At 33.6% G+C, this 26,411-nt stretch overlaps 1 protein-coding gene across 21 annotated transcripts in view; it reads left to right on the top strand.

The window, feature by feature from the left end:
- Positions 1–26,411, top strand: part of KTN1 (kinectin 1) — a 102,830-nt gene that overhangs the window by 71,723 nt on the left and 4,696 nt on the right. For 6 of the 21 annotated variants that reach the window (XM_072761632.1, XM_072761635.1, XM_026000637.2 and 3 more), the window contains 16 exons: positions 522–612; positions 689–757; positions 1,194–1,231; positions 3,562–3,652; positions 5,397–5,465; positions 6,440–6,477; positions 8,488–8,578; positions 10,816–10,902; positions 14,273–14,362; positions 18,837–18,917; positions 19,705–19,794; positions 19,926–20,018; positions 20,927–20,998; positions 21,241–21,324; positions 23,934–24,017; positions 25,849–25,941. In XM_072761632.1, coding sequence (XP_072617733.1) covers positions 522–612; positions 689–757; positions 1,194–1,231; positions 3,562–3,652; positions 5,397–5,465; positions 6,440–6,477; positions 8,488–8,578; positions 10,816–10,902; positions 14,273–14,362; positions 18,837–18,917; positions 19,705–19,794; positions 19,926–20,018; positions 20,927–20,998; positions 21,241–21,324; positions 23,934–24,017; positions 25,849–25,941 — 1,261 coding nt within the window. Of the gene's footprint in view, positions 1–521; positions 613–688; positions 758–1,193; positions 1,232–3,561; positions 3,653–5,396; positions 5,466–6,439; positions 6,478–8,487; positions 8,579–10,815; positions 10,903–14,272; positions 14,363–18,836; positions 18,918–19,704; positions 19,795–19,925; positions 20,019–20,926; positions 20,999–21,240; positions 21,325–21,478; positions 21,563–23,933; positions 24,018–25,848; positions 25,942–26,411 lie in introns of all 21 variants that reach the window. The other 15 variants (XM_072761630.1, XM_072761631.1, XM_026000635.2 and 12 more) reach the window with 3 other exon arrangements.

Consider the following 26,411-nt stretch of genomic DNA (forward strand, 5'->3'; position numbering starts at 1 on the left):
AAACAGGATATGGGTGAGAGTAGGGCTTACCCTAATTTATTTAGTATTTGGATCTTCAGTGATACATGAACTTTTTTCATTAATTGTTCTCTACTCCTTTTTTTTTTTTTTTAAGATTTTCTTTGAGAGAAAGAGCACAGGAGAGAAAAACATGTGAGCAGGAGAGGAACAGGGGGAGGGGCAAAAGATGAGAGAGAAGCAGACTCCCTTCTGAGCTGGGAGCCTGACATGGGCCTTAGTACCAGGACCCTGGGATCATAACCTGAGCTAAATGCAGACATTTAACCGACTGAGCCACCCAAGTGCTCCAGTTGTCCCATAGTTCTTAATTTATTATCTGCAAAATCTTGTAGGCCTTTATACTTAAAATATATTTTAATTTATTTTATGTATATTTTAGTTTATATATTTTAGTTTGGGCTGTAAATACAGCTTAAAGTCTACTTTTCCAGTCTCCAATAATTTTGGTTTGTGTAGTTGTGTAACATTTTCACTGATAGTTCTTATTAACTTATTGTCAGATTAAAAGGAAAAGAGGAACAGATGAATACCATGAAGACTGTTTTAGAAGAGAAGGAGAAAGACCTGGCTAGTCGAGGGAAATGGTTACAGGTGAGAAATTAAAAACAAAAGTAAACAACTTTTTTATACTTGAGTATCAGTTCAATTCATACCAGTTCTTTTTCAGGATCTTCAAGAAGAAAATGAATCTTTAAAAACTCATATTCAGGAGGTAGCACAGCATAACTTGAAAGAGGTATAGTATAAACATTACCAAACGTATTACATAAAAGATGAGGAATCTTTTTTTTTTACTATGCTAGGAAATAACTATGTTCTCTGAGTTTACTTGCCATAAAAATTACCGTATCATGGTTGAATAGTTGTTGATAAAATAAGTTAAATTTTATCTTTGTAAGTTTTCCTGCCTTGATTTGTCAGTCTAAAAGCATTTCTCGTCCTTACTTTTTGAGATTGACTCTTAAACTCACATAGGTATCTATGTTTATTTGGTATGTTAATCTGTAATCCTTTAAGTAAAGGATTACAGTTAAAAAATTCAGTTAAATAAAGTTCATTCTGTCTTTGTTTTATAAATGGCCTAATTTTAACATATAGTTAATGTTTTTATTTCATTGATGACTACCTGATCTTTTTGATGTTAGAATTAAAAATGTAAATCTGTTTCTTAGGCATGTTCTGCATCACGACTGGAAGAACTTGAGACTGTGTAAGTATAATTTTCACCTGCATTTTAAAGAGGGACTTCTCATTATTTTCTAAAATGTACTTGAATATCATGATGAGTTTCTTCTCAGTCATTTCTTGTTAAATTAGGAATTGATAGTCCAGAGGCAAATAAACTAGTAAGTCTCTGTTTGGTTTAATAAAACAGAGGCTCTTTCCGTGCTTTTAGATACCCGGAGACTTTATCCTTTCCAAGCCCTTCAAACCCATCATCTAAGAGATAATCTTAGTTATGATCTTGATGATTATTGAATCTTTCTAAAAAAGCTAACTTGCTTGAGGAGACTAATATCGTCATATCAGTTACTGTGCTGAAGAGTAAAAACATTGAATCTGATCAGCATAGGAGGTATCCGTCTTTATAGATGTTCATCCTAGGAAATTGTTGTCTTAAAAAGTCTGTTTTCTTATCTTAAATGAGTCCACAGTGGTGAGAAGGATATTTGGACTTCATTTTTTTGGCATGCTATAAAATTACTTTTAAGAGATTTTGCTTTGCTGTGCTGCCATCAGTCTTTATGGATGTTTAAGAAGTGGCTCTTTGAAACTGTGTCTTTAAAAGTAAGATATTGAGGATATTAGGTCATTGTCTTTATGAAGACAAAGGAGATGTCTCTATTCTTGACACTAAAATTCTCATTTGTATAGCCAATTGTTTATCATGGGGACATTGTGTAACTGTCAAGGTATTTTTGTTTCATTTGCTAATAGAAAGCTTGGGGACACATTCCGGCCCGTTTGTAGTAAATAACTCATTAAAGTATGTGATTTTAGCTGTATTTCTGCATCACATTTTTCTTTAAAAAAAAAAATATCAATAGAATTTGTGGATGGATCAATTTTAAGTTTACAAAAAATTGGGATAAAAGTACAGAGTTCCTATTTTCCTCCACCCCGACCCTGTTTCTCTTGTTATATCTTGCATTAGTGTGTACATTTGTTATAGTTGATGAAGCAACGTCGAGATAGTGTTATTAACTAAAGTCCATAGTTCCCATTAGGGTTCACTCTTCTGTGGGTTTTTTTTTTATTTATTTTTTATTGGTGTTCAATTTGCCAACATATAGTATAGCACCCAGTGCTCATCCCATCAAGTGCCCCCCTCAGTGCCCATCACCCAGTTGCCCCCACCTCCCCTTCCCCCACCCCTAGTTTGTTTCCCAGAGACTTCTGTGGGTTTTGAGGAATGTATGATATGTATCCATCATTACAGTATCATACAAAATAGTTTCACTGCCCTAAAAAAATCTCCTGGCTCTACCTATTCATCCCTTCCTTCTTCCACCGCCCCCCCCCGCAAGTCTCTGGCTACCACTGATAATTACCGTTTCCATAATTTTGCCTTTTCCAGAATGTCATATAGTTGAGATGCTATAGAATGCAGGCTTTCAGAGTGGCATCTTTCACTTAGCAATATGTATTTAAGTTTTGCTGGGGTTTTCCCCCGAACTTTTTTTTTTTTAAGTTTTTATTTATTTATTCATGAGAGACACAGAGAGAGAGAGGCAGAGACACAGGCAGAGGGAGAAGGAGGCTCCATGAAGGGAAGCCGGATGTGGGACTCAGTCCCGGGACTCCAGGATCTCACCCTGGGCCTAAGGCAGGCACTAAACCACTGAGCCACCCAGGAATCCCCCTCCCCAGAAATTTTTAATCCTATTCTTCATGTGTGGTCTATTGTCATTTTTCATGTAGATCTATAAACATCTTGAAATTCTTACTACATTAAGGTGGGACAAAAATAACTTTCAGTTCAGCAAATATTTGAGAACCTGTTTGCCCTCTGGCACAGGAATACTGAATGGCTAAAATGGGTTCTTGCCCTGAGAAAATAACACTTAACACTATTAAAATAATGTGTTTATACTAGAAGTCTGTGGCTTAGGATGACAAGGCCAGTTGGGATTCACTTGAGCTAGATAGAGTAAGACTAAAATGTATTATGGGTAAGGGAAAACCAGATTAAATTATATGTAAAATCATTTCACAAAGGCTTGGACATATTTTAAGTTCGAGGGTCAACCAATTAATGGCTTCATTTTTAAAATTTTTTAAGTTTTCTTCCTAGGTAAAGCCATTCTTGCTTAAGGAATGTTAACTATGAAATAAACTGTAGCAGTTTTATGATGTACTTTGAGTTGAGTGATTCTGGAAATAATGTCTTTTAAAACAAATTTATAAGTTGGTGTAGTATGGAAAGAAGGAGCTATGAGTCATTGTTTTTGCTGTCTTTTTTTTCTTAGGGATGCTATTGAAATCTGGTTGTCCTTTTTTTATATGTAACTAAATATAAGGTCTTTATAAAAATTCTAGGTTGAAAGAAAAGGAAAATGAAATGAAGAGAATAGAAACTATACTAAAAGAGAGAGAGAATGATCTTTCTAGCAAAATAAAGCTGTTACAGGTGAATATATTTAGTTATAATTAATTATTGTTAATTATTGTCTTTGCATATTTTAAACAATTTTAACTACCACAAAAGAAAATAGAGACTTGCCTCCCAGTCATGCTGCATCTCATTCTTCAGGAAACTATCAAATATTTGTGTATCTTTTGAGAAAGTGCCGATGCATAAAATATGTATATGTGTACTTGTTTTAAACACACTGTATTTAACCATACACATGTTTTTATTTGGATTTTCTCCCTCAATTATTAATGTTTTTGAGATCATTCCATATAAGCACATTTCTGTCTTCATGGTATTCTGTTGTATCATCTGTCATCATTTATAGAACAAATCCTGGTTTACAGATGCCTAGATTATTTAAAGTTGTGCTTCCTGTTACTACAACAAATATCCTTCTATGTTCATTTTCAGTACTTTTCCTAGTATATCTGTATTTAAAAATCTGGGAAGTGACATTTTGGGTCAAAGGTTTATGCAATTTCTTTTTGAAAAGAGGTAGTTAAAATTGAAAATTCTTTATCTCTTCATCTTCATGTTGTTAAGTTTGAAAGTACTTAGAGAACATTGATTTGAAATGATAGTAAATTTAGATGGCCGCATTGTCTCCAACCACTCTTGCTCACATTTCATAGTCCAAGTGTTGGTTCTGTTACATTCTCTTTCTCTCCCAAGTGGATTCATTTTTAATATTGTTACATAATGCTAAATCACTCTCCAAAAGTATTTTTATAAATTTACACCAACAGAGGGCCATTTGCTTTTCCTCCTCTTCCAGCACTGGCAAAGATGAAAACATTTGATATTATGCTTGAAAGATGGTTGGGTTGTTTTAATTTACAGTTGATTATGAGAGAAGTACTTCATTTGTCTATTAAATGGCCTTTAATTTTTTCCACATTTTTCTTCTGGGTTGACTTATTCTTACCAGTTTATAACTTTTTTTTTTACATAAAAAAATTAACCTTCTGTCATATGAGAAGTGATTCGTTTTCTTAAGCTTTTCTTTTTATTTCATTTGTGTTTTTCTCCTTACTTCTGGAAGTTTAAAACTTTTATGTACTCAAATATAAGTAATTTTCTGAGCAGTCTTAGAATGAAAGATTTTTCTTACTCTATGATCATAAAAATATTTTCACATTTCAATGTTTATTAAAATTTACTTTTTTGATATCTTATTCGTATGTAATTTATTTGAATAAGTTAGAATAACATTTCAACCTTGAAGGGAAAAAAAGTCTAGCCACATTATTAAAGAATCCATTATTACTTTACTGTACTGGTTCTGTTCTTCACGGGACACTGTCTGGAGACAGTTTTGGTTGTCACAGCAGGTGGAGGAGTGCTACTGCATATAGTGGATGGAGGCCATTGATACTGCTAAACATGCTAGAGTACACAGGACTGTCCTGTTATCAGAGAAATATCCAGACCAAAATGTCACTAGAACTTGCCCTATTGACCTTTAAACGTCACTTTGTACTAAATTCTTATAGGTATTTGGATCTGTTTCTGGATCCTGTTTTTTTTCCATTGAGACATACTCATTCCCAGATTGATACTGAATTATTTATTCTAATTTCATACTGTTTTTTAATGTAGAACTTATTACTTTTAGAATTATCACTTAAAAAAAAAAACTACTGTTTTAGAAATTTCCTGGCTTGTATGGAAGGTTTCAAAAGTTTATATGGAAAATAATCTCTGTGCAGGTATTCATGTTTAATTTTTGTTTAAATAGGAAGTACAGGATGAAAACAAGTTGTTCAAATCTGAAATCGAGCAGCTTAAGCAATGTAACTACCAACAGGTAGGTACTATTAGGTAGCTTGCCTTTCATTTATGTGGTAAAAAGTTATATAACCCATGACTGTCTATAAATATTCTTAACTATTTTGCCTTTTTACTGAGACTATCTTGTTTTATTTATAAGTATTTAGCAGATGTCATGAAAAAAAAGTAATTTTTTATGCTGTTTGCTATGCTACATCCAAGATAAAATAATCTATAATTTATAAGGTGTATGCAAATAATATTACTATCTATATTCCAGTTCTTTTTCTGCTCCCCCCCCCCCCCACCCAAATTAGTATTTGGAGAGAAGCTAGGAATTGTGCAATGTTATGAGTAATAGTTGGTCACTATTTAAATATTTTTCAAGGTATCATTCTGCTTGGTAAAAATAAAATTGAAAAAAAAATTTTTAAGATATTACCAAAAAAAATTTATTTTTCCCCCTCTGAATGGATGTAAACTAGAGTATTATGAGGGGGCAAAGAATGTGTCCTTCTCAACGAGAAGATTATAGTGTAATAGTTCAGTTTGGAAGATTATAGTCATTAAAGAATGTAAATACTTTATATGAAGGTCTGTGTACTTATACATAATTATGTGAAATTTCTGTTTATGTGCAAATTTTTCTTAGTTTTTCTTTTGACTTCATTTATGGGTTTTTTTTTTTTTTTTCTTCTGGAGTCTTAATATAGTCAAATAAGAATTGTACAGTTGGAAGATTTCAGGCATTAACTCAGTGCCTTACACATAGTAGGAAATTTGATAAATACTTGTTAAATGAAGAGTTTATGTATGTAGTGACAGTGAAGATTTGATTTAGTGCTTAAGTACATTTTATGAACTTATACATATTTTAATTAAAATTACTTGGTGGTAGGCATACAGAATATATAGCATTTTTACCTTTGTTAATTTATATATGAGAAGAGCTTAATTGTTTATAGTCGTGTAGAAAACTTTTTTTGAAAAAACATTTAACTCTTTCAATAGGCATCATCTTTTCCCCCACATGAAGAACTATTAAAAGTGTAAGTAATAATTTTGATTCAGTTTGGGAAGTGGTAATCGTTTTTATCGTTTTACATGGTTCTTTAGATAAGTAATTTAATGTAATTTCAAATGGCACCTAATTCTATTTGATATGTGAACTCTGCAGGTCACAAGTGTTGAGCTATGCCCTTGGATGAACTGATGTACCTTTTTTGGTACTTGGAGTTTTGTTGAAGGAAGTTGTGAGGTCTTTTAGGCATTTTGAAAACATCTAATAAAGTTAAAATATATTTTAGAGCTTTACTTACTTACCTTAAATTATCTCAGTTATCCTGATATCGTGGCAATGAATAATGCAAATAAGGTTCTGCTTCTGCATTAAAAAAATAAAATCTCATAACCTTTACGGTTGCTTTTTTTCTTTTAATTTTATTGCTTGATTGATTGCACAAGTGGAGAGGGGGTAGGGACAGAGGGAGAGGGAGGAGAGAATCCCAAGCAGGCTTCATGTCCAGTGTGGAGCCCCGTGTACAATCTCAGACTCTGAGATCATGACCTGAGCCGAAATCAGGAGTTGCACACTTGACTGACTGAGCCACCCAGATACCCCAATAGTTGCTTTCTTTTAAGGAGACTTCTTTGTTTTTTGAAGATTTATTATTTTAGAGAGAGCTCAAAAAAGAGGGGCAGAGAGAGGGGGAGATCATGAGATCATGACCAGAGCCAAAACCAAGAGTTGACTGCTTAACTGACTAAGCCACCCAAACTCCCCTTAAGGAGACTTTATTTTTTTACTGAAGCATTTTTCTTTCATTGTTGGCTTGTATTTTTTGCTAAGATGGTACATTTAAGGTCGTTTCTGTTAAGTTGGTATGTTTGAACTGCTGGATGTCAACCACATTAAGTGTATTCAGTGATAAAAGTAATCTAAATGTTCTTTCATCTTGACTGATTTACAAGGCTATTGGTTTGCTAGTTTAGAATTACTTACTGATAAATTGAGTCTGGAGTTTGGCTGTGTATAGCACAAAGGTGAGCAAACTTTTTCTGTAAATGGCCTGTAGTGAATATTTTAGGCTTTGTGAGCCATAGAGTTCTGTTTCATGTTCCTTTTTTTTTTTTTTTTAAAGATTTTATTTATTTATTTGAGAAAGAGCACGAGCAGGGGGAGAGTGGCAGAGGGAAAGGGAAAAGGAGACTCCTTGCTGAGCAGAGAGCCAGATGTGGGGCTTGATCCTAGGACCCTGGGATCATGCCTGAGCAGAAGGCAGACGTGTAACTGCCTGAGCTACCCAGGTGCCCCTCCCCTGCCCTTTTTTTAAAAAATGATTCTTTAAAAACATAAAATCAACTCTTGGCTTGAAAGCCAGACCAAAAAGGACTGTGGTTTGCGCTCAGAGCCCTATTTTGCCAACCTCTTATATAGAGCCTTGTTCTTAAGGATAAGCTATTTGTAATTTAACTTTTACCCAAGCTGCTTTCAACTTCAGTGGAATTGAATTGTGAATTTTTGACGTTGCTTTTGCATTTCTGGGAATTAAATAATTCATTAGGATTAGAAAAACCTGAGCCCTGAGAATGTTATGAAAATAATGATACCTACCTCACATTAATTAATATATTTTTGTTGTTTGTTAGCCATTTAAAGAAAGTCATAACTGATTACCTTTTGGGAAAAATATTTAAGGGAATGTTTCTATATATCAGTTTTCACCCTTCTGAAAATAGCTACTTCCTTGCCACAGATAAAAATAGAAACAACTATAACTGTAGCAGTTCATATATTCATGAACTGTTTCTTAAGGGGATTATTTCTCTTTAGCACAAATATCAGCATGCCATATTGTAAAAGTCATTTGTGAAAATAAAAATGCATCACAAATAGGTTTTCTATGGTTACAGTTAATAGCTAAGCTTGAAAGTGTTTGCCTATTAAGTTAATACATTTTTTAAAGCATCGTCTACTTTCTGTTTTAATTTTGTAGTAATAAATATCATGTTCGCTGTTTACCTAAAATATTGCTATGTGTATTCGTGTTCTGGTTTAGAATTTCAGAGAGAGAGAAGGAAATAACTGGTCTTCAGAATGAGTTAGATTCTTTGAAGGAGGCTGTTGAACACCAGAGGAAGAAAAACAATGTAAGCAAATCTTTGTCAGAATAAAGCTTTTCTTTTTATTATTTCACTGAAATATGCTTCACCATTATTAAAAAAAAAGTACTTTTATTGTTGTTTTCTTAATCTTTATAAGAAAGTACTGTTTTATGTGTACCTTTTTTGGGAGGATTATTAGAGTAATCATTTTATTGGAGAACAGATACTTTAATGAATAATGAAATTAATGAAAAGACTAATTTGTATACTTCTAATCACTTTAGATATTGAAACTATAATTATTACAGCTTCAGATTTTTAATTTTTTAATTAAAATACAGTTGACTTTCTGTTGAACTTTAATTTGAAAAAAAATTATTTTTTAATCTCAATATTTTATTTATTCATGAGAGACACAGACTGAGAGAGAGAGAGAGAGGCAGAGACACAGGCAGAGGGAGAAGCAGGCTCCATGCAGGGAGCCGGATGCGGGACTCGATCCCGGGATCATGCCCTGGGTGGAAGGCAGGCGCTAAACCGCTGAGCTACCCAGGGATCCCCTCATCTCAATATTTTAAAATCAGTGGTATCTCCTTTTAATTTGACTGGGCTAGCCTTTTTGTAAACTAAGTTTCTACCCAGTATTGAAACTCAGTATTTTCAGTAATTAAATGCCTTTCAGAGCCTTCTGGCCTCATTTTTTAAACTAAGAGGTGGTTTAAATTTTGGTAGTTAAGCATGGTAGGGGCCTCAAAACCTGAATACATTTATACTAGAATGGGAAAGGATAGTGTCCTGAGAAGTATAAATCCTAATACTTCTGCTGAACAAATAGTGAATTTAGGTGATTTTCTTAAATTCTCTCTAATCAGAAGTAGAATCCAAACATTCTTGCTAGAGAGAGAATTTTTGCACAAAAAGTATGATTGCTAAGACTTTAAAGTTGAAAAATGTTACTGAAATCTCTTAAAGGGGATATGATAGGAAATTGATAAGTGTTTTGTAATGAAAGTTTAATTTTTCAAAGTTTGCATTAATTTGTTAATTTAACGAGTTGACATGTCCTTGCACCCCTGAGTTTGTCAAAATTAGGAATGTGAATTGCCCTTTGTATGTTTGTGTAACCTTACTAACAGCATCGCTTGGCCACAAAACCTGAGGTGAATTTGGCAGTATACTGCTAACATCTGCACTGTTTTATTATCTGGATTCTGAGATAAGGAGGACATAGTAATACCAGTCTAATGCAGCAGCATCGCTGCAGGCATTGAAGTGTGTGAAAAGAGCCAGGACGCTGGAGGCCAACAGATTGCGGTGGCAGTCTGTTCTACATTCTAGTTCAGCCACTTACCTGGCTGTGGACATTTGACCAAACTTCTTAACCCACCTCAGCTGTGGTTTCCCCATCTATAAAATGGGAGTAAACACTTGTTAGTGTTGTTGTGAGGATTAATGAGAATTTATTTGAAGCACCAAGTTTGGTGTTGGGCACATAAGTAAGCATTCAGTAAACGGTGATGATTGGCTTTTTGTTTAATGTGTAGATTTCAGTCTGAAGAAGGACTGAAGTATAGCAGGTTGTCCTTACTGGTATTTGCTAATGAAATGCTGTTAAAATAGATCTTTCAGAGCTCAGTTTCCAATGACTTCTGTTTCTCTTCCAAGAGAATGTGGTGTTGAGCTTTCCAGCCTCCCTGTTTTCAGCCTCAATCAAGTAGCTCATGCATTCATGTCAGGTTGCTTTATGGCATACACATTTGACTATGCCAAAAAAGATGGGCAAGCACAGTGAGTGACTCTGTTATTCATAGGTAGACTTGAAAAGTGTTAATGCAATAAAACCTATTTAGAGGGAAAAATATGTTGCAGTGGAAGTCTGAGTGAACATGGGCCTTGTTTAAAAATGACATATAAAGCTTTTTGCTGTACTTGTGTATTTGCCCTGTCTTTAATCCTCTAATATTTGGTGTACCTGAAATCATATTTTTATCTTGGTTTGTGTGTTTACTTTTGAATGCTTTCTTCTTTGTCACATGTGCACAGTAATTACTCTATAGCTGGCATATCTGGTGTGTATACTAAAACATGGGAAGTGGGCATCTTTATTTTCTCATTCAGACTTCTAAACATTGCCTTTTATTTTTTTGCTAATATACATATTTCCCATTGAAATAATTTTGCAGTAACCAGCATTTAAATGCAGTGCAAAATACTGATGAAGTAAACAGCAAAAATCTTTCAATAATGGATAAACTGAAATCATTCTTTCTAAAAATGATTAGGACCTTCGGGAGAAAAACTGGGAAGCAATGGAAGCATTGGCATCAACTGAAAAAATGCTGCAGGACAAAGTGAACAAGACTTCCAAGGTTGTAATGCTAACTCCTAGAAGCAATCCATTGAACAGAGAAAATCTGCAGCTTGTCTTAAAATCAGACTAAAGCATTTAATTTTACTGCAATTTAAATATAAAATCTCCTTATCATCCACATTTATCATCTCTGTCATCTCTGCTTTTTTCATCTACTCTTTGAAGCTTTAATTTTGGGCATGCAATTTGTTGTGATTACCTGATTGTTTGAGCTTTGATGATTACTGCTTTAAGCTGAAGAATCTCAGGAGATCTGTGCTACCCGTGTAAGCTCCTGTCACACTGTATGCCTCATGGGTTGGTTAAGGGGACTTTGGTAAAAACCCTGACCCCTCCCCCCAAATCTAACTGAATTAACAAACACATTTGAATATCTTGATGTACACAAACTCTCCTAGGTTGTTTGGGCACATCAAGATGATTCACAGAAGGTAGAAAATGATCAAAGTGCTAAGTAGAGAGAAGGGATCAATTCTGAGTGGTTTCTTAGAAGAGATGGCGTTAAGATTAAACTTAAGGTTTTGAAGTGGCTAGACAGTAATGAGGTATGTGTTATGTTTAGTATGGCTATTAACAGAAGAAATAATTCTCTTGACCTGAGTATGTAAAGTACTTCTGAAACATAGAGCTCCCTCTGTCTTCAAAACAATAAAAGATACTCTCTATGAGTTTAAGTCGTTCCATGAATTTGAAGATTCTAATGAATTGTAATTAAGAAGAGTTGTTCTTAAAGATGGAGACAAATTAATGTGCCAGTTCAGTCAAGCATTATGAAAATTCCTGGAAAGAATAAACGTGGAACAGGAGTATTGAATATTGTAGATGACTTAATAAAGTTAATTATGTGATTTAGTTGAGCGTTCTGGAAGTATTTTGTGGATTGCAGTACCCTGTTAAATTTTAAATGTAGGTCTTAATGACATTTGGAGGACTTCTTTTTAAAGTAGGATAGTTTCTGTAAATTTTTTAAATCACATATGTTATTATTTTTTCTCTAGTGTGATAGATTTGTATTTATTTCTGTACCTATTCCCCTGCCTTAATTTTCACTAAAACCTAAATTTGAGACAGTGAACAGATACTGGGACTAGAGAAATCTAGGCCAGGGAACAGAATAAGCTAGGTTAGGTAGGATATTGTTTTATTGGAAGTGGCTGAAGTCAGTTCTATTAACAGTGAGGGTTCTAGTGTAGTTTCTGGTTGTTTCTGTTACTTTGTTTTTTACTCTTAACACCTGTCCTTTAGCTTTTATTTTGTTCGTGAGATTGGGGTTTGGGGAAGTGCTACTCCCTTACTATACCATTGCTGCAAGAAATTAACAGGCTACTGTGTAGGCATTCTTGCATATTGTTTCCAAAAGAGAACTAAAATTTATCCATGTTTCCTCATGTGCTCAGTGATGAATATAAAAATTGACCCTTCTTTCAAAACTCATCATCAAGTGCATGGTAGTAGCTTCTTGCATAGCTAATTATCTAAAGAGAATAGAATTTACAGTCTTTCTCTATTTTAATGGAATTTAGACTGTTTTCAAATAGTCTAGGTATAAAGTGATTGACTCAGAAAACCACAAGTTATGCTGGAAGGAGAAATAACTGTAGAATTCCTTTTGTGTATTAGATGATGAAAATATGGAACAATAAGCTTATCTAAAATGTGAGAGAGGGTGATACACTGCTTTTTCAGGATTATCTTTAAAGTAGCAAATATTTTTGAAGAGCTACTATAAATGATAGGTTCACTTGAAAGATACTTCATATATATTATATTTAGATAAAGATAGCAATTTTCAATATTAGATCTTTTCCAGAGTAAAGTGGAATGGAAATTGCTATCCACAACCATGCTGCTATATCAAATGGAATATTTTTTAAATGTTAAAAATGGAAAATTAGTACAGATCAAAAGTAACTTCTCATTTTTCTGTGTCTTGTTATAAGTTAGACAGTTGCTTCTTTTACTTAGATTCTTCTTCCCTTGGAAAGTTTTCCAAAACACTTGGTTGCACAGTATTCTCTTCCTGTTTTTCTTTAGCAATTGTTCTACGACTTCTATGGTCAGATAATTAAAATTACCTCTTAATTGTGAAATAACTAATTCTGAATTAGCAGTTAGTTTTCCTGGAGTGAATGTATCTTATCCAGTTAGGTGGGTGTGTTTCTGAAAAATAGTGGACTTTATTGAATCACTGAAAATACTCCATTAAAACATCTGGTAAAAATACTGCCACTAATCTTGAATAAAGTAAATTTCGTGTGTGTGTGTGTGTATAGCATGTGGTGAATCTCTAACTTTATTGTGTAATTTTAGATTTTCATATTATTTAGATTTCAGTTGATGAGTGTGCATCTTATCTCAGTAGTGGGTTTCAAAAGTCACATTTAAATGATGTGGGAAAGATAGGGTTGAGATGTTGCTAGCTTGCTTGCCTTCTTGTCACCTGTTGAACTTCACAAGTATTTTTTTTCTTGGCTTGTTTTAGATGTGCATTTTTTAGGTGTCATTTTTTTAGTTTTGTAGAGATGATTTATTAGATTTTTATTTTGTGTGTGATCAAATCATTACCCTAATTTTGACAAACCATGGTTTTGAGTTAATAATTGATATCCATTATAGCTGGTTTTAAAATCACCAGATTTAGACATGCACTTGTCATAAATTTACAGCTGACAGAGTCCCTGTGTCATAATTATTCTTCTTGATGCTTGGTATTGGTGAATTAATTGCCATCAGTTTTTCCTCTTTTTTCTTTTCTCTTTTTCGCATAAAGTACCACCCATCAAATTTTGATGGCCTATTTTTTTCTTTGTTTAGCATGAGTAACTTCACTTGACCTTGAAGCTGGAAATGTGAAAGTTGCCTTTTTAATCTCACGGCATTATAGTCCAGCAGTGATGCCTTTTTTAAATAGAGATTGCCCAGCCAGTAAGCCTCAGTTATGTTGCTCAGGTGCATCTTTTTGCATGTAGTTCAAGTGTTAGCTATAGGAAGTGTTTTTTGGTTTTTATACATGTAGTTTAAAGTTTTAGCTGTAGGAAGCTTATTTTTAATTTTTTTTGTTCTTTGTTTTTTGAATTGTTTTTAGATGGGCAGATCACTTGATTTCTAACAGCAAGGAAAATGTCCATATTATGAGATGCTGCCTTCGCTTAATTAATATAAGACATTGTTATTTAGGATGCTTTAGAGATTTTGCAGATTTTTTCTTATGCAAGCATTTTAATATTTTGAAATGAGGAACTTTAACTTTCATCAGTATCAAGATGATGTTTTAAAAATATTGTGACTTTTTCCTCCCTTGGAGCTTAAAAGATTTTTAAAAAATTCTATAATCTTGTAAGTTTGACTTGGTTCATCTTCTGCTTTAGGAAAGACAACAATATGTAGAAGCTATTGAATTAGAAGCTAAAGAAGTTCTCAAAAAATTATTTCCAAAGGTGTCTGTTCCTCCTAATTTGGTAAGATTGATTTATTATTTCTTTAAGTGTGTCCTCTTTATCATTATTTAAGGAAGTTACGAATAAGCAGCATTTGCATTCTGCACTTGGTTTAGAAGTACATCTATTCTTAATTTTTTCCATTTTTAACCTAGGGTGCTTTTGATTAGGGAAGATAAATAACTTGGTTCAAAACTCATTTCTGTTTATTCAACTGATACTCTTTTGTATGCTATAAAATTTACATATCTTATTTAGGGGAACATAAACATTTGGGAAAGAAATATTGCTTAACGTTTAAGCCAGTTATGTTTTCAATGGCTTTATTCAAAACAGAGCTTAATTTTATTTTTATTTTATGTATCCATTTATTTATGTATTTATTTTTAAGTGGGCTCCACACTGGGCATGGAGCCCAACAGGGTTCTAACTCATGATGGTGAGATCAAGACCTGAGCCAAGACCTGAGTTGGACACTTAACTGACTGAGCCACCCAGGAGCCCCAAAATAGAGCTTAATAGAAATGATTGGTTCTAGTTTTAGAACACTTTATTTTTTAATGAAATCTGTTTAATACTTTGAACCAGGCTTTTTTCATACCAAGGCTCAAGATTTTGGTCATCTGTTAACTTCTTTTTTTTTAATTTTTTTTATTTATTTATGATAGTCACACAGAGAGAGAGAGAGAGAGAGTGAGAGAGGCAGAGACACACACAGGCAGAGGGAGAAGCAGGCTCCATGCACCAGGAGCCCGATGTGGGATTCGATCCCGGGTCTCCAGGATCGCGCCCTGGGCCAGAGGCGGGCGCCAAACCCCTGCGCCACCCAGGGATCCTTGTTAACTTCTTTAAGGAAAAGTCTTGAGGATAATACAGAATAACTTGCTTTACTTGAGGTTAAGTGAGAGAGAAAAAGTCAGAAAATGAACATTTCATTCTCTTGATTCAGAGAATTATTACAGTGAATATTTGAGGGTAGAGAAAGGCAGTGAGAGTTCATATAGTTTCCTAAAATGGTGTTATATCTTTCTTTAAGCTTTATTTTAATGGAAAATTGTATACACACTCCGATAACATAATGAGCCTGATGTACCCCATATATCAATACACAGTCTTGTTTTACCTCCTTTCCTATACTTCCTAGACTCTTTGGAAGTAAGTCAAACATCAGAGCATTTCATCTGAAATTACTTTAGTATGTATTTATGAAAGATAAGGATTCCTTTAAAAAATTACATTAAAAATCCTTAATTTCATATATTTTGCCAATGCGTTTCTCCATCTGTCATATACATTTTCAGTTTTAATGAAGTAACAACCACTTACTGTAGTTTGTTACAATCAGGACCTAAGTAAGGTCAATATGTAATTGGTTTAAGACGTCTCTTAGATCTTTTTGATTCCACGGATCCTCTCCAATATGTCAGCTACACCTCCCTTCCCCAACTTTTTTTTCTTCTTTCTGTCCTTGAGGGGGAGAGAGAGAATCTTAAGTAGGTTCCACACCCAGCGTGGGCTCGATCTCACAACCCTGAGATCATGACCTGAGCTGAAATTAAGAATCAGACACTTAGTAGCTAACTATGCCCCCCAGCGTCCCGCCCCCACCTTTTAAGCTTAATGGTTTCATATGAAATTTCCTAGTCTGAATTTAATTAACTGCATTCTTGTAGTGTCAGTGTGTTGTCTGTCCTTTTATTCCTATAAATTGGTAGTAAAGGCCTGATGAAACTCAGGCTTAGTATTTTGGAGGTGGGATTGAATGGGGCAAAATTTCTTCATGGCAGTATTGTGCACTTCTATCATGAGGTCTGTAAATATCTGCTTATTTTTCTTTGGCCCATTGGAACTTATTTAGGCTGCCTATCAAATCCTTTTTGACACAGCACTGCTAAACTTTCATAGCTGCTTTGCTTTGTGGTATGACAACATGTTTCTGATTTATCATTTACATTTTCTGCCACAAACTTGGAATCAGCTGTTTATCCAAGGGGCTCTTGGCTCTTCTTTCTGTGTGTGCTAAGTGTGGTATAAGTAAACTTCATAGCCTATTTTATATATAGTGTGAGTTTAGCTGTTACTCTCAGATTATATTTACAGACAGTCTACATTTAACTAGTACAAGAAGCAAAATTTTTTTTTCCTTTGTCACTGTTGAGGGTACATTCAGGTTTGATCACTTTAGTAGCTATCTACTTCTGTGAGTTCAAATGATGAGACAACTTGTACTGGACAGACTGAAGGATACATTATTAGTTATAGTGGTGGAGAGCCTAGTAGTTCTAGGCTGTTACATGGAGCCTAGAAAAAAGAGGTTGTTGTTCATCTATTTCATATTTGTTTCTTTTGTGCCATGACTTGTTTTTTTTCTTTATTCCTACTTTATAATTTTATTACTTAATGGAAATAAATTGAGAGATTTATTTGGCAGTGTTTTTATGAGCCCACAGTTAGTGATTATACTATCTGTTCTTTAAAGATTATATAAGATCACCAGCATTAAAAATTCTTAATGTAACAGATTCATTCTTAAAGCAATTATTACCCTCAGTAGCCATGTTTTTGACACTGTAAATATTTATAAATCACCATAAGACTTGGATGATGATATTTGGCTTTTGTTCATCACTTGTTAAAAGTTAAATATTTCTGCGTGTAATCTGTATTTGAGAAGTATATTAACTCTACTACTTAAAAAGTGTAGCATTTTTATGTTTTTAAAAATGTGAAGGATAAGCTGCTCTATTTAACTTACATTAAAACAATGTTAATGAAATTTAATCTTAAGTTAATATAGTTAGTAGATACAAAAAGGGCCTTGTACATGAAGTAAAAATTTTTTTACTGTTTTCTATTGTTTTTCTGCTAAGCAAATCTGTATAGAAGAGATCTAAACTATGTAACCTAGAAGAACGTTTATAAACTTTAAGCAGTTAAATCAGCTTTTCAGTTGACTTTAACTTTTACTGAATCCTGGTATTTGAAGCTAAGTAGGACTTTAATAGTATACATTTGGTCTTGGATTAAATTTATAATATAAGAATGTAATTTTTTTTTAAATGGGCTTTTGGGGATGCCTGGGTTTTGCAGTCAGTTAGGCATCCAACACTTGGTTTTGCTCAGGTCAAGATCTCAGGGATGTGAGAACAAGCCCTGCATTGGGCTCCATACTGAATGTGGAGTCTGCTTTAGACTCCCTCCCTCTGTGCTCCCCCTTTCCTGCCAGATGCTTGCGCGCGTGTGCGCTCTCTCTCAAAAATAAATCAATCTTAAAAAAAAAAAAAGAGGCTTTTTTTTTCTTTTGACAATTTGTTCTATGGGATGGTCTTAGCGTCCAGCTCTATTTATTTTTTATTCTTATTTAATAGAGTATAGAGGATTCTGATTAGGCCACCTAAGTAAAGCTTTAAATGTGAGCAGTTAATAGAAATTTCATGTGTTTTTTGTTCTTTTTTTAATTTTTTCTTGGAGTAAACTAAACCAGGGATTTTAAATCAAATTTCCTCTTATTCCTCTTTTAAACAAATACTCTATATCAGAGTTTAAAATTTGGACAAGGAGCATAAAAAATATAGCATAATTTATTCTAAAATTTAGGATAATGACTAAAACCAAAATATATGCCTTGTGTTGGCATCAGCTGACCTATCAGGATTTTTTTGTTGGTTTTAAACAAGTAAATGTTAATGTATTCTTATCACCTCTCATTATGATTTTAAAAACACTTCATTCTAAGTATTTATTTTGAAGTATTTCCAGAATCCCTGGAGTACCTTCATAGTTTGAAAGCCTCTGAATATTTTTAGTTAAACTCTTAGTTTATAAACTCAGAATACTTAGTTTTTGAGAACTGGTTTACCCAAGAAAAGTTTTGAAATTTATTTTCAGTTTTCTCTGTTTTAAAGATTGACTCTATTAGTCCTGGCACTAGTAAGTGGTAGAAGCTGGAATTAATTGAGTGCAAAGCTCTATATGTAAGTCCAGAATTCAGTGGTAGATATCCTTGCTCAAAGTAAATAAGGTATGATTTTGGTGGTAACATAGAGGTATATTTTTAGTGTTTATTTTCAAGGTGGGTTAGGTACAATTTATGCAACAATTCTGTTTTTTCTTAAAGATTTTATTAATTTATTCAGGAGAGATATAAAGAGAGAGAGGCAGAGACACAGGGAGAAGGAGAACCAGGCTCCCGGGGCGGGGGGGGGGGGGGTGGGAGCCTGATGTAGGACTTGATCCCAGAATCCTGGGATCAAAAGCTGAGTTGGGGGGAAAAGAAAAAACTGAGTGAGCCAAAAGGCAGATCCTCAACCACTGAGCCACCCAGGTGCCCCAGCAATTATGTTTTTTGAAATTTCCAGGGAGGTGGTGTTTGTCTTTAGGTTTTTTTTGTTGTTGTTGTTGTTTTTTATAGTCATCTAATTTGGTTGTTTAAAATGTTTTATCTATTTCATTTAAATATTTTTGGAAATCGGTTATTTTGGCTTCTCTTTTACAGAATTATGGTGAGTGGTTGCGTGGATTTGAAAAGAAGGCAAAAGAATGTGTGGCTGAAACTTCAGGTTCAGAGGAGGTTAAGGTTAGTTCAAGAAATGAAGTATCTGTGTTATAACCAGGCATGGAAGAAGGAAATAAATCAGAATTTGTCTTTTTAAGTTTGGAAAGATAAAGTATATAATTATGAATAGAATAATGACCTTTTGAGAAAGTATAAGAAAGTGGTTTCATTTTGTATAAATTTTGATAGAAATGCTATAAATCTTCATTGCATTTGATAAGTACACAAAGCTAATGTTTGCTGTTTAACTCTGTATCGTAATCATTTTTAAAACTGTGTATTTAACTATCTCTTACTCTCTTTTTAGCCTGGGTTTAAAAAGTAAAGATCAGTTGAGGTAGGTAGGTAGAAACTGACTGGTTTGCTTAAAGTATCCCCAAATACATCATTAAGAGTTCAGAATCTAGATGTGTTTTTATCTTTGCTTAAATTTGGAAGATTTATTTGTATCTCAAGTGGCATGAATAAAATCCTCTTTTCCATGTGTGTGTAGCATAGGCGTTGTGACTTGACTTCACATGTGGTTCTGCTTTGATTTTAACCATCCTGCTAAAGAATGATAAGCCTGTTTATTATAAATTGTATTATATATTTTGTAGTAATCAGACTCAGGGAGTTTTATTAGTAAAGCCTGAATGACCAAAAAGGTCATTGAACTTTATTACTACCTAATAAGGTTGAAATGTAATATCTCACTATAAAACAGTTAGAAACCATTTGTCATAATATACCGTTAAATACTGGAGCAAATTTGAACCACACAAAACTGGCAAAACTAGAGAATTTTTCTTTATTTCATTCTTTGTAGGTTCTAGAGCACAAGTTGAAAGAAGCTGATGAAATGCATACATTGTTACAGCTCGAGTGTGAAAAATATAAATCTGTCCTGGCAGAAACAGTAGGAAATGATTTTTTAATCTACTTTTTGGTTTTATTTTTAAATTATTAACTTACTCCTTAGTGGCTTTAAATAGTTTATTTTGTCATTAACACATGAATTTTTCAAAACAACTATACTCTTGCTTGTAGGAAGGAATTTTACAGAAGCTACAGAGAAGTGTGGAGCAAGAAGAAAATAAATGGAAAGTCAAGGTCGATGAATCACAGAAGACTATTAAACAGGTATTTAGAAAAGCATAGGGCTAGTGGTTCTCCAGAGTGTGGGCCCTCAATCACCAGTGGCAGTACAACCTGGAAACTTGTTAAAAATGCTCCTTGGGCCCCACTTGAGATTTTCTGAACCTGAAACTCTGTGGGGACAGCAGTATGTGTTTTGAAGGGCCCCCACATCTGATTCTGATGCGCACCCATGTTTGAGAATAGGTGGTTCAAAGTTTGACTGAAAGGTGGTAATCTAGAATGTAGAGTGCTTTGGGGGTTGTAGAACTACTATGTGGTAATATAAGGCAAAGAATTGGGGGTTCAGAACAAACAATGTTGTTATGTGACCCCATGATATAGTATATTCAAGAAAAAGTTAATGGGTCCTGTTGTCGCATCTTTGTATGGACAGATGGTAACTAGACTTTTTGTGGGGATCATTTTGTAATGTAAGAGAGTATCAAATCACTATAATGTACATCTGAAGCTAACAGGATATGATATGTCAATTATACTTTAATTAAAAATTACAATTAAAGGGAAAGTAAAGAGTGTCATCTGTTGCTCACTTGGGCCAGCCTGTGCAGAATTTAGGGTTGTTGGTGGTATTCTATGTTAATGTATTTGGGAATTAAATATGGCCAGGACCAGTTATTCGTTGGTTGTAAAAAAAAAAACAAACCCCAAAAAACCCACACGTTGAGCTGGGCCTTAATATCATGCAAATGGGAGTAGGTTTTGACTACAATTAAATCAAGTTAATCAAGTTAAGATCAAGTTAAATGTCATGCTCTCCTTTTCAAGGTCTTTTAAAATTCAGTATGGCTTTAAATAAGATCTCAACACCTCTGAAGTTTGATTAAAATTCTACGAGATAGAAGCCTCTCTATCCTTGATTTACTTGGTCATATAATTGTTTCATATTTCAGATGCAGTTGTCATTCACATCTTCAGAACAAGAGCTAGAGCGATTAAGAAGAGAAAATAAAGATATTGAAAATGTATGTTATTTCCTTGCTTGATTTATATATAACCTGTGGACTCAGTTTTAGCATTAAGGGTTGTCTTAAGATCTGTGTTTTAAGACTTTAATGATACAGTTGTTACACTTTTAAGAACATCTTGTGTAGTGTTTGAGATGATACAGTGTTGTATTTGTACATGTCATAACTTTCCATTGTGGGGGAGCATCATGAAAGGAGTTCTTAAATGTGGTAACTTTTCTTCTTTGTTGCGTTGCTAGCTGAGAAGAGAACGAGAGCATTTGGAAATGGAACTAGAGAAGGCAGAAATTGAACGATCTACCTATGTTACAGAAGTCAGAGAGGTACTTAGAATTTTTTCCACCTTGCTTCTCAATTTAAGTTTATAATAGTGATAAAATATTTCAGTGTACATTGTTTGTGGCAGAACTTCCAAGTAGCATACAAAACATGGGATATCATAAGGAGATCAATCTTAAACTCTAAACTTCATTGCAGCTGAAAGATCTGTTGACTGAATTGCAGAAAAAACTTGATGATTCATATTCTGAAGCAGTAAGACAGAATGAAGAGCTAAATTTGGTAAGAAGCTTGTTCTCCACTGGGTATCAAGTAGGCTCTGAAAACACTTGTGTTGACATGTGGAGAAACCATCCAAACTTTTTCTCCTTGCTAACATCTTTAGCTTGGCATTTTTGTAAGTTTGAGATAATCTTCATATTCTGATGACTCTTAAGATGATCTTTTCTTTTCTTGACTCCCTAAGATGATCCTTTTTTCTTAGCTCCTAACAATGGCATGTTTGGCTTGCAACTCTTTTCCAGAAAAAAATTCGTGTTTTATAAAACCTAATTTCTTAGCATTATTTTCAGTGATAAAAGAAGTGAAACAAATAAAGATTGCCTGAATTGTGAAGATTCTCTTCTCAGAGCTAATGATAGTTAACTGGACCTCTTATTTTCTAATCTGAAAGGAGATTACTAAAGATTGTAGATACATATTCTTCATTCAAGGGCAACAATTCATTCCAGCTTCTTATTTTAACTGGTCTTTCTATTATTATAGATAACAGAAAGCTTGTGAAGTTCTTTATCATCAACATAACATTTAGAGTATAGTAATTCTAAAACTGTAGACTTAAAGACAACTATGGTTGTCTTATAAAGTTAAATGCCTTATAAAGACATAGAAAATACCCTATATTCCCATTCTTAAATTTTCTAGAAATTTACACTGATTATGATGACAAGCTTAGCTGTTAGATAAATATGACTATCTTGTATGTTTCAAACAATAATTATGTCTTTCTGTGACTGAAAAATTGTTATAACACTTGACTAAATTTGAAATATCTGAATGAACTCTAGGAAGATCATAGTAAGTTTCTCCTTACCCCAAATTAACCCTGCACAGTTTGGAACTTTCTTAGTACTGCTGTATGTATCAAAAATTTCTTAACTCACTCATTTGTAGTTGGTCTTCTGTGTTATGGCAGTGATTTATGGGAATGAGTTTTCAAAGTAGGGCTCTTTGAAATGTACACATAGAACTCCCCTCTTTATTTTCGAAATAAAATTTTGGTTTTACTTACTTTCATTTTATTTAATCGAATCATTCCCACTGCAGTGTGTGAAGTTTTATACATATGCTTGCTATATATTGGCACAGATCAGGACTGTGGTTATGCCATAGCTACAAGCCATAAGCTTTACCCTAGAATGTGTTTTTTAAAAATCATTTTAACTTTAGCTATTGGAGATTTTACTTTTAACTTTGGTGCTTAGTAGCTGACTCCCAACAGAGGCATCAAACCCGTATAGGATTATGATTGAGTCTTCATTCAGCCTAATGTTTTTTTTGTATTTTTGCCTCTCTACTTCTGTTAAGGGGCGCCATTTTAAATGGTATTTCTTATTTTTGCCTTGAATTCATAATCTTTTAGTTTTTCAGTTTGTTTGCTCAGGTCAGGATAACTGTTGCTACATTTTAAGATAAAATAACTTTGTTTGCCTATACATACATTATGTGTTTGGGAGCTGAAGGAATAATCTTTCTGATGTACTAAATAGAGTTAAGTGAAGGAGCAAAAACTGAAGTATTTAGATAGAGTTCCCCAAATGAAATGTCCCTCACTAGTTCTTTCTCCAGTTCAAAATGTTAGTATCTTACATTTCTCTCTCTTAGGTCTCCAGAAACTGTTTGGAATGTTGCACCTTTTTGTGTGAGGCAAAATCTGTTAACTGGATGAATTTAATAAAGTTATTTGTTGTCAGTGTAGTCCATTTCCCTTATGCATATTTAATTGGAACATTTATCATGAGAAGAGGCATTATGTATTGGCAATAGAGTTTATAGAACTTTATAACTGGACAAATTGACTATTGAGAAGTATATCTTAAGACATCACTTGTATAATTAGGCTGGTGTGATCTTACACTGATCTCTTTTAGTGATGATTTAAAAGATGATCAAAACTTAAATTTTTGAAGTTTTCATTTTATGGATTTCATTTACAGATTCATCTATTCAGTGTCTCTTAAAATACACAGTTGACTCTTAACTGTATAGGTCAGAAAGCCTTAAACTAATGAGTAAAATTTCTGGCTACTTGCCTTTTAATTTGAAATAATTTAACTGTGAATGAAATACTTTATGAATAGTGAACAGTAATACTTTTAAAAGGCACTTTACTGGAATGTGATGATTTTTGTTTTTACGTTTACAGTTTTCTATTCTGAACCATAGTTTGTTTCTGTAGCTTTTCTTATATTTAGCTTTCCAGATGGGAACCTCCACTGCTTAGCTTTTCTATACATCTGGTGCAGCATATTGGCTAATCCACTGTGCATAATAACTGTTAGCAATCCCATTCTTTCTCATTCATTCTTCTAGAGGTCTCAATCAAAGAGGCATGCAAATTAAGTTAATTGTAGTATTCCCTTTATTTTTACAGTTAAAGACACAGTTAAATGAAACACTCACAAAGCTTAGAACTGAACAAAGTGAAAGACAGAAGGTAGCTGGTGACTTGCATAAGGTAAGACACTGCTTGTCTTGAAGATGCTATATCATCATGCTGTGTTGTGCCTTGAATCTTAAGTAAAACATACTGCTAATTCTGGATTTGTGGGGTTTTTTTTTTGCATATTAATGTGTTTATAAATTTAAGCTGTTTATTCTACAGTTACATTTTTGGAACTAAACTTTTTGTCTTATTTTCCATTCTTAATTTGCTTCATTATTTCAACACATTTATATAAGTAATTGTTTTATGAATTATAGATTAAGTTTTAAATGTAATTGTAGGTACTCTTTAAAAAAATTTGGCCACATCCATATATTGTTTTGTTGGGATTTTCCTATGTAGTTGCTTACAAAGTATGTTTCCTTTGATTTTTATAGATTTAAAATGTGTAGACCTCTGATGTTTCGGAAATTTATTCCTTTTGTTTCTTCATGGAAATAGACTTTCTTGATCTCGTGTATAAATGGGGAATTTTTAAGATTATATTTCTTACTCTTTACATTAGCTTAGCAAGTTATTTTTCATTCTGTTTTTAGATATTTTTAATCGTGCCATTCACATATGCTTATATTAAAGCTGCTTTAGAGCTAGGATTATGTTTGTAGGAGTCATTAGCAAAACAAATGTCACTTTTTTTAAAGTTGAAATATTTCTGTATGATACAGCTTCTGATATATAAAAGTCTAGGAATCCATGAAGTATACATTTAGCATGATAAAAAAGTATAGGAATCCAGAATTGCTTCAAGTTATTTTGGTGTTACTATTACCAGTAGACAAATGTGAACTCAGGATGTTTATTTCAGAGCTCAAACGTAGATACATGATATGGTGTCAAGGACGAGCAATCTGATTTACTTTGATAGATGATTTTATTTTTTGACCTCTTGATCAAAATATAAAACATGCAAGTTTAGGAGTGTCTGTGTGGCTAACTCGGTTAATCGTCTGCCTGCAGCTCAGGTCACAATCCCCAGGGTCCTGGGATTGAGCCCCACGTCAGGCTTCTCCCACTGCCCTTGCTTGTGCTCTCTCTGTCAAGAGAATAAGTAAAATCTTAAAACAAAAACAAAAAAAACCCCTAGCATGCAGTTTTAGCCTAGCAGTTTAGTTTCTCAGGTATTAAGGATAGTAAACAGGTGCTAAAGGATGGATGTACCATTATTTATAAATGATAATGCAGTAGAAAACGGTTAGCTGCCTCATACCTGTAGACCAGAAATACTATGCAACACTTGATTAGAAATGCACATAAATATTCATATAAAAAGTTAACAAAATGCTTTGTAAAAAAGTATAAAAGAGTGTGTATGTTAAAAGCACATTTATATGAAATTTTCTATTAGCACATATATGTGTACAAGAGGGATCTGGACAAGATGGTCAGAGGAAAGCCACTGTTTTAGGATTTGTGGGACATACATGGTTTTTCACATATGCACTTCTTGGTGTTTTTTTTTTTTCTTCTTTGTGTTTTTAACACAACTCTTTAAAAATATAAAAACCATTCTTGGCTTATAAGCTACAGATAAACAGGTTGTAGCCAGATTCAGCTGATACTTGATCTAGACTAATGTTAACCTAAATATCAACTGTGGTAATTTCTTCTTTTAATTTCTTTACCCATTTTCTCTGCCATTTGAACTTTTTAAAGACAGCATGTTTTTACAATCTGGTCAGGGAGGAAACTTTTCATTTTGGAGAAAAAAAAATCTTAATAGATTGGCTGTACATTGTATTTTGAGATGAACCTCAATCTTGTACAAAATAAGAAAATCACTCATTTTTCTTCTCCTAATACTCCATTGTAGTATTTAGAAGCTACCATATTGCTTTCCTAACAGGCTCAACAGTCGCTGGATCTTATCCAGTCAAAAATCGTAAAAGCTGCTGGAGACACTACTGTTATTGAGAATAGTGATGTTTCCCCAGAAGCGGTATGCATTTTCTTTTACCCTAAACCTCTATGCTAATTACCTTGTAAATTACGTGAAAACTAAAAATGTGCAAGATCCTTCTCTGACTAAAACAATGACTTTGTAATGTACTTCCATCAGGTATGTTGCATTCTTACTGAAGGTTGTCTTGTCTTCCTGTTATTTTATCTGAAATCCAGTGTTCTTTTTAATGTTTGTTTTTCACTTTAGTTTAGTAAGATATTACATTAATTTAATGTTTGTGTTGAAAGTATTTTGGTATACTGCTTTCAGAGCGCGGACTTTGTTAGACTGCCTGTGCTTGAATCCTGACCCTGCTTCTTAGTAGCTGTGTGACTTTGGACAACTTTCCTTAGCCTCTGTGTGCTTTAGTTGCTCCATCTCAGAAAGGCAATGATAATAGTACCAACTGTAGGATTGTTTAAAGGAGTAAATGAGTTACTATATAAAAGGTTTTAGAAGAGTGTATA

This window comes from Vulpes vulpes, chromosome 6 (genome assembly GCF_048418805.1).
Source record: "Vulpes vulpes isolate BD-2025 chromosome 6, VulVul3, whole genome shotgun sequence".
NCBI classification, from domain to species: domain Eukaryota; kingdom Metazoa; phylum Chordata; class Mammalia; order Carnivora; family Canidae; genus Vulpes; species Vulpes vulpes.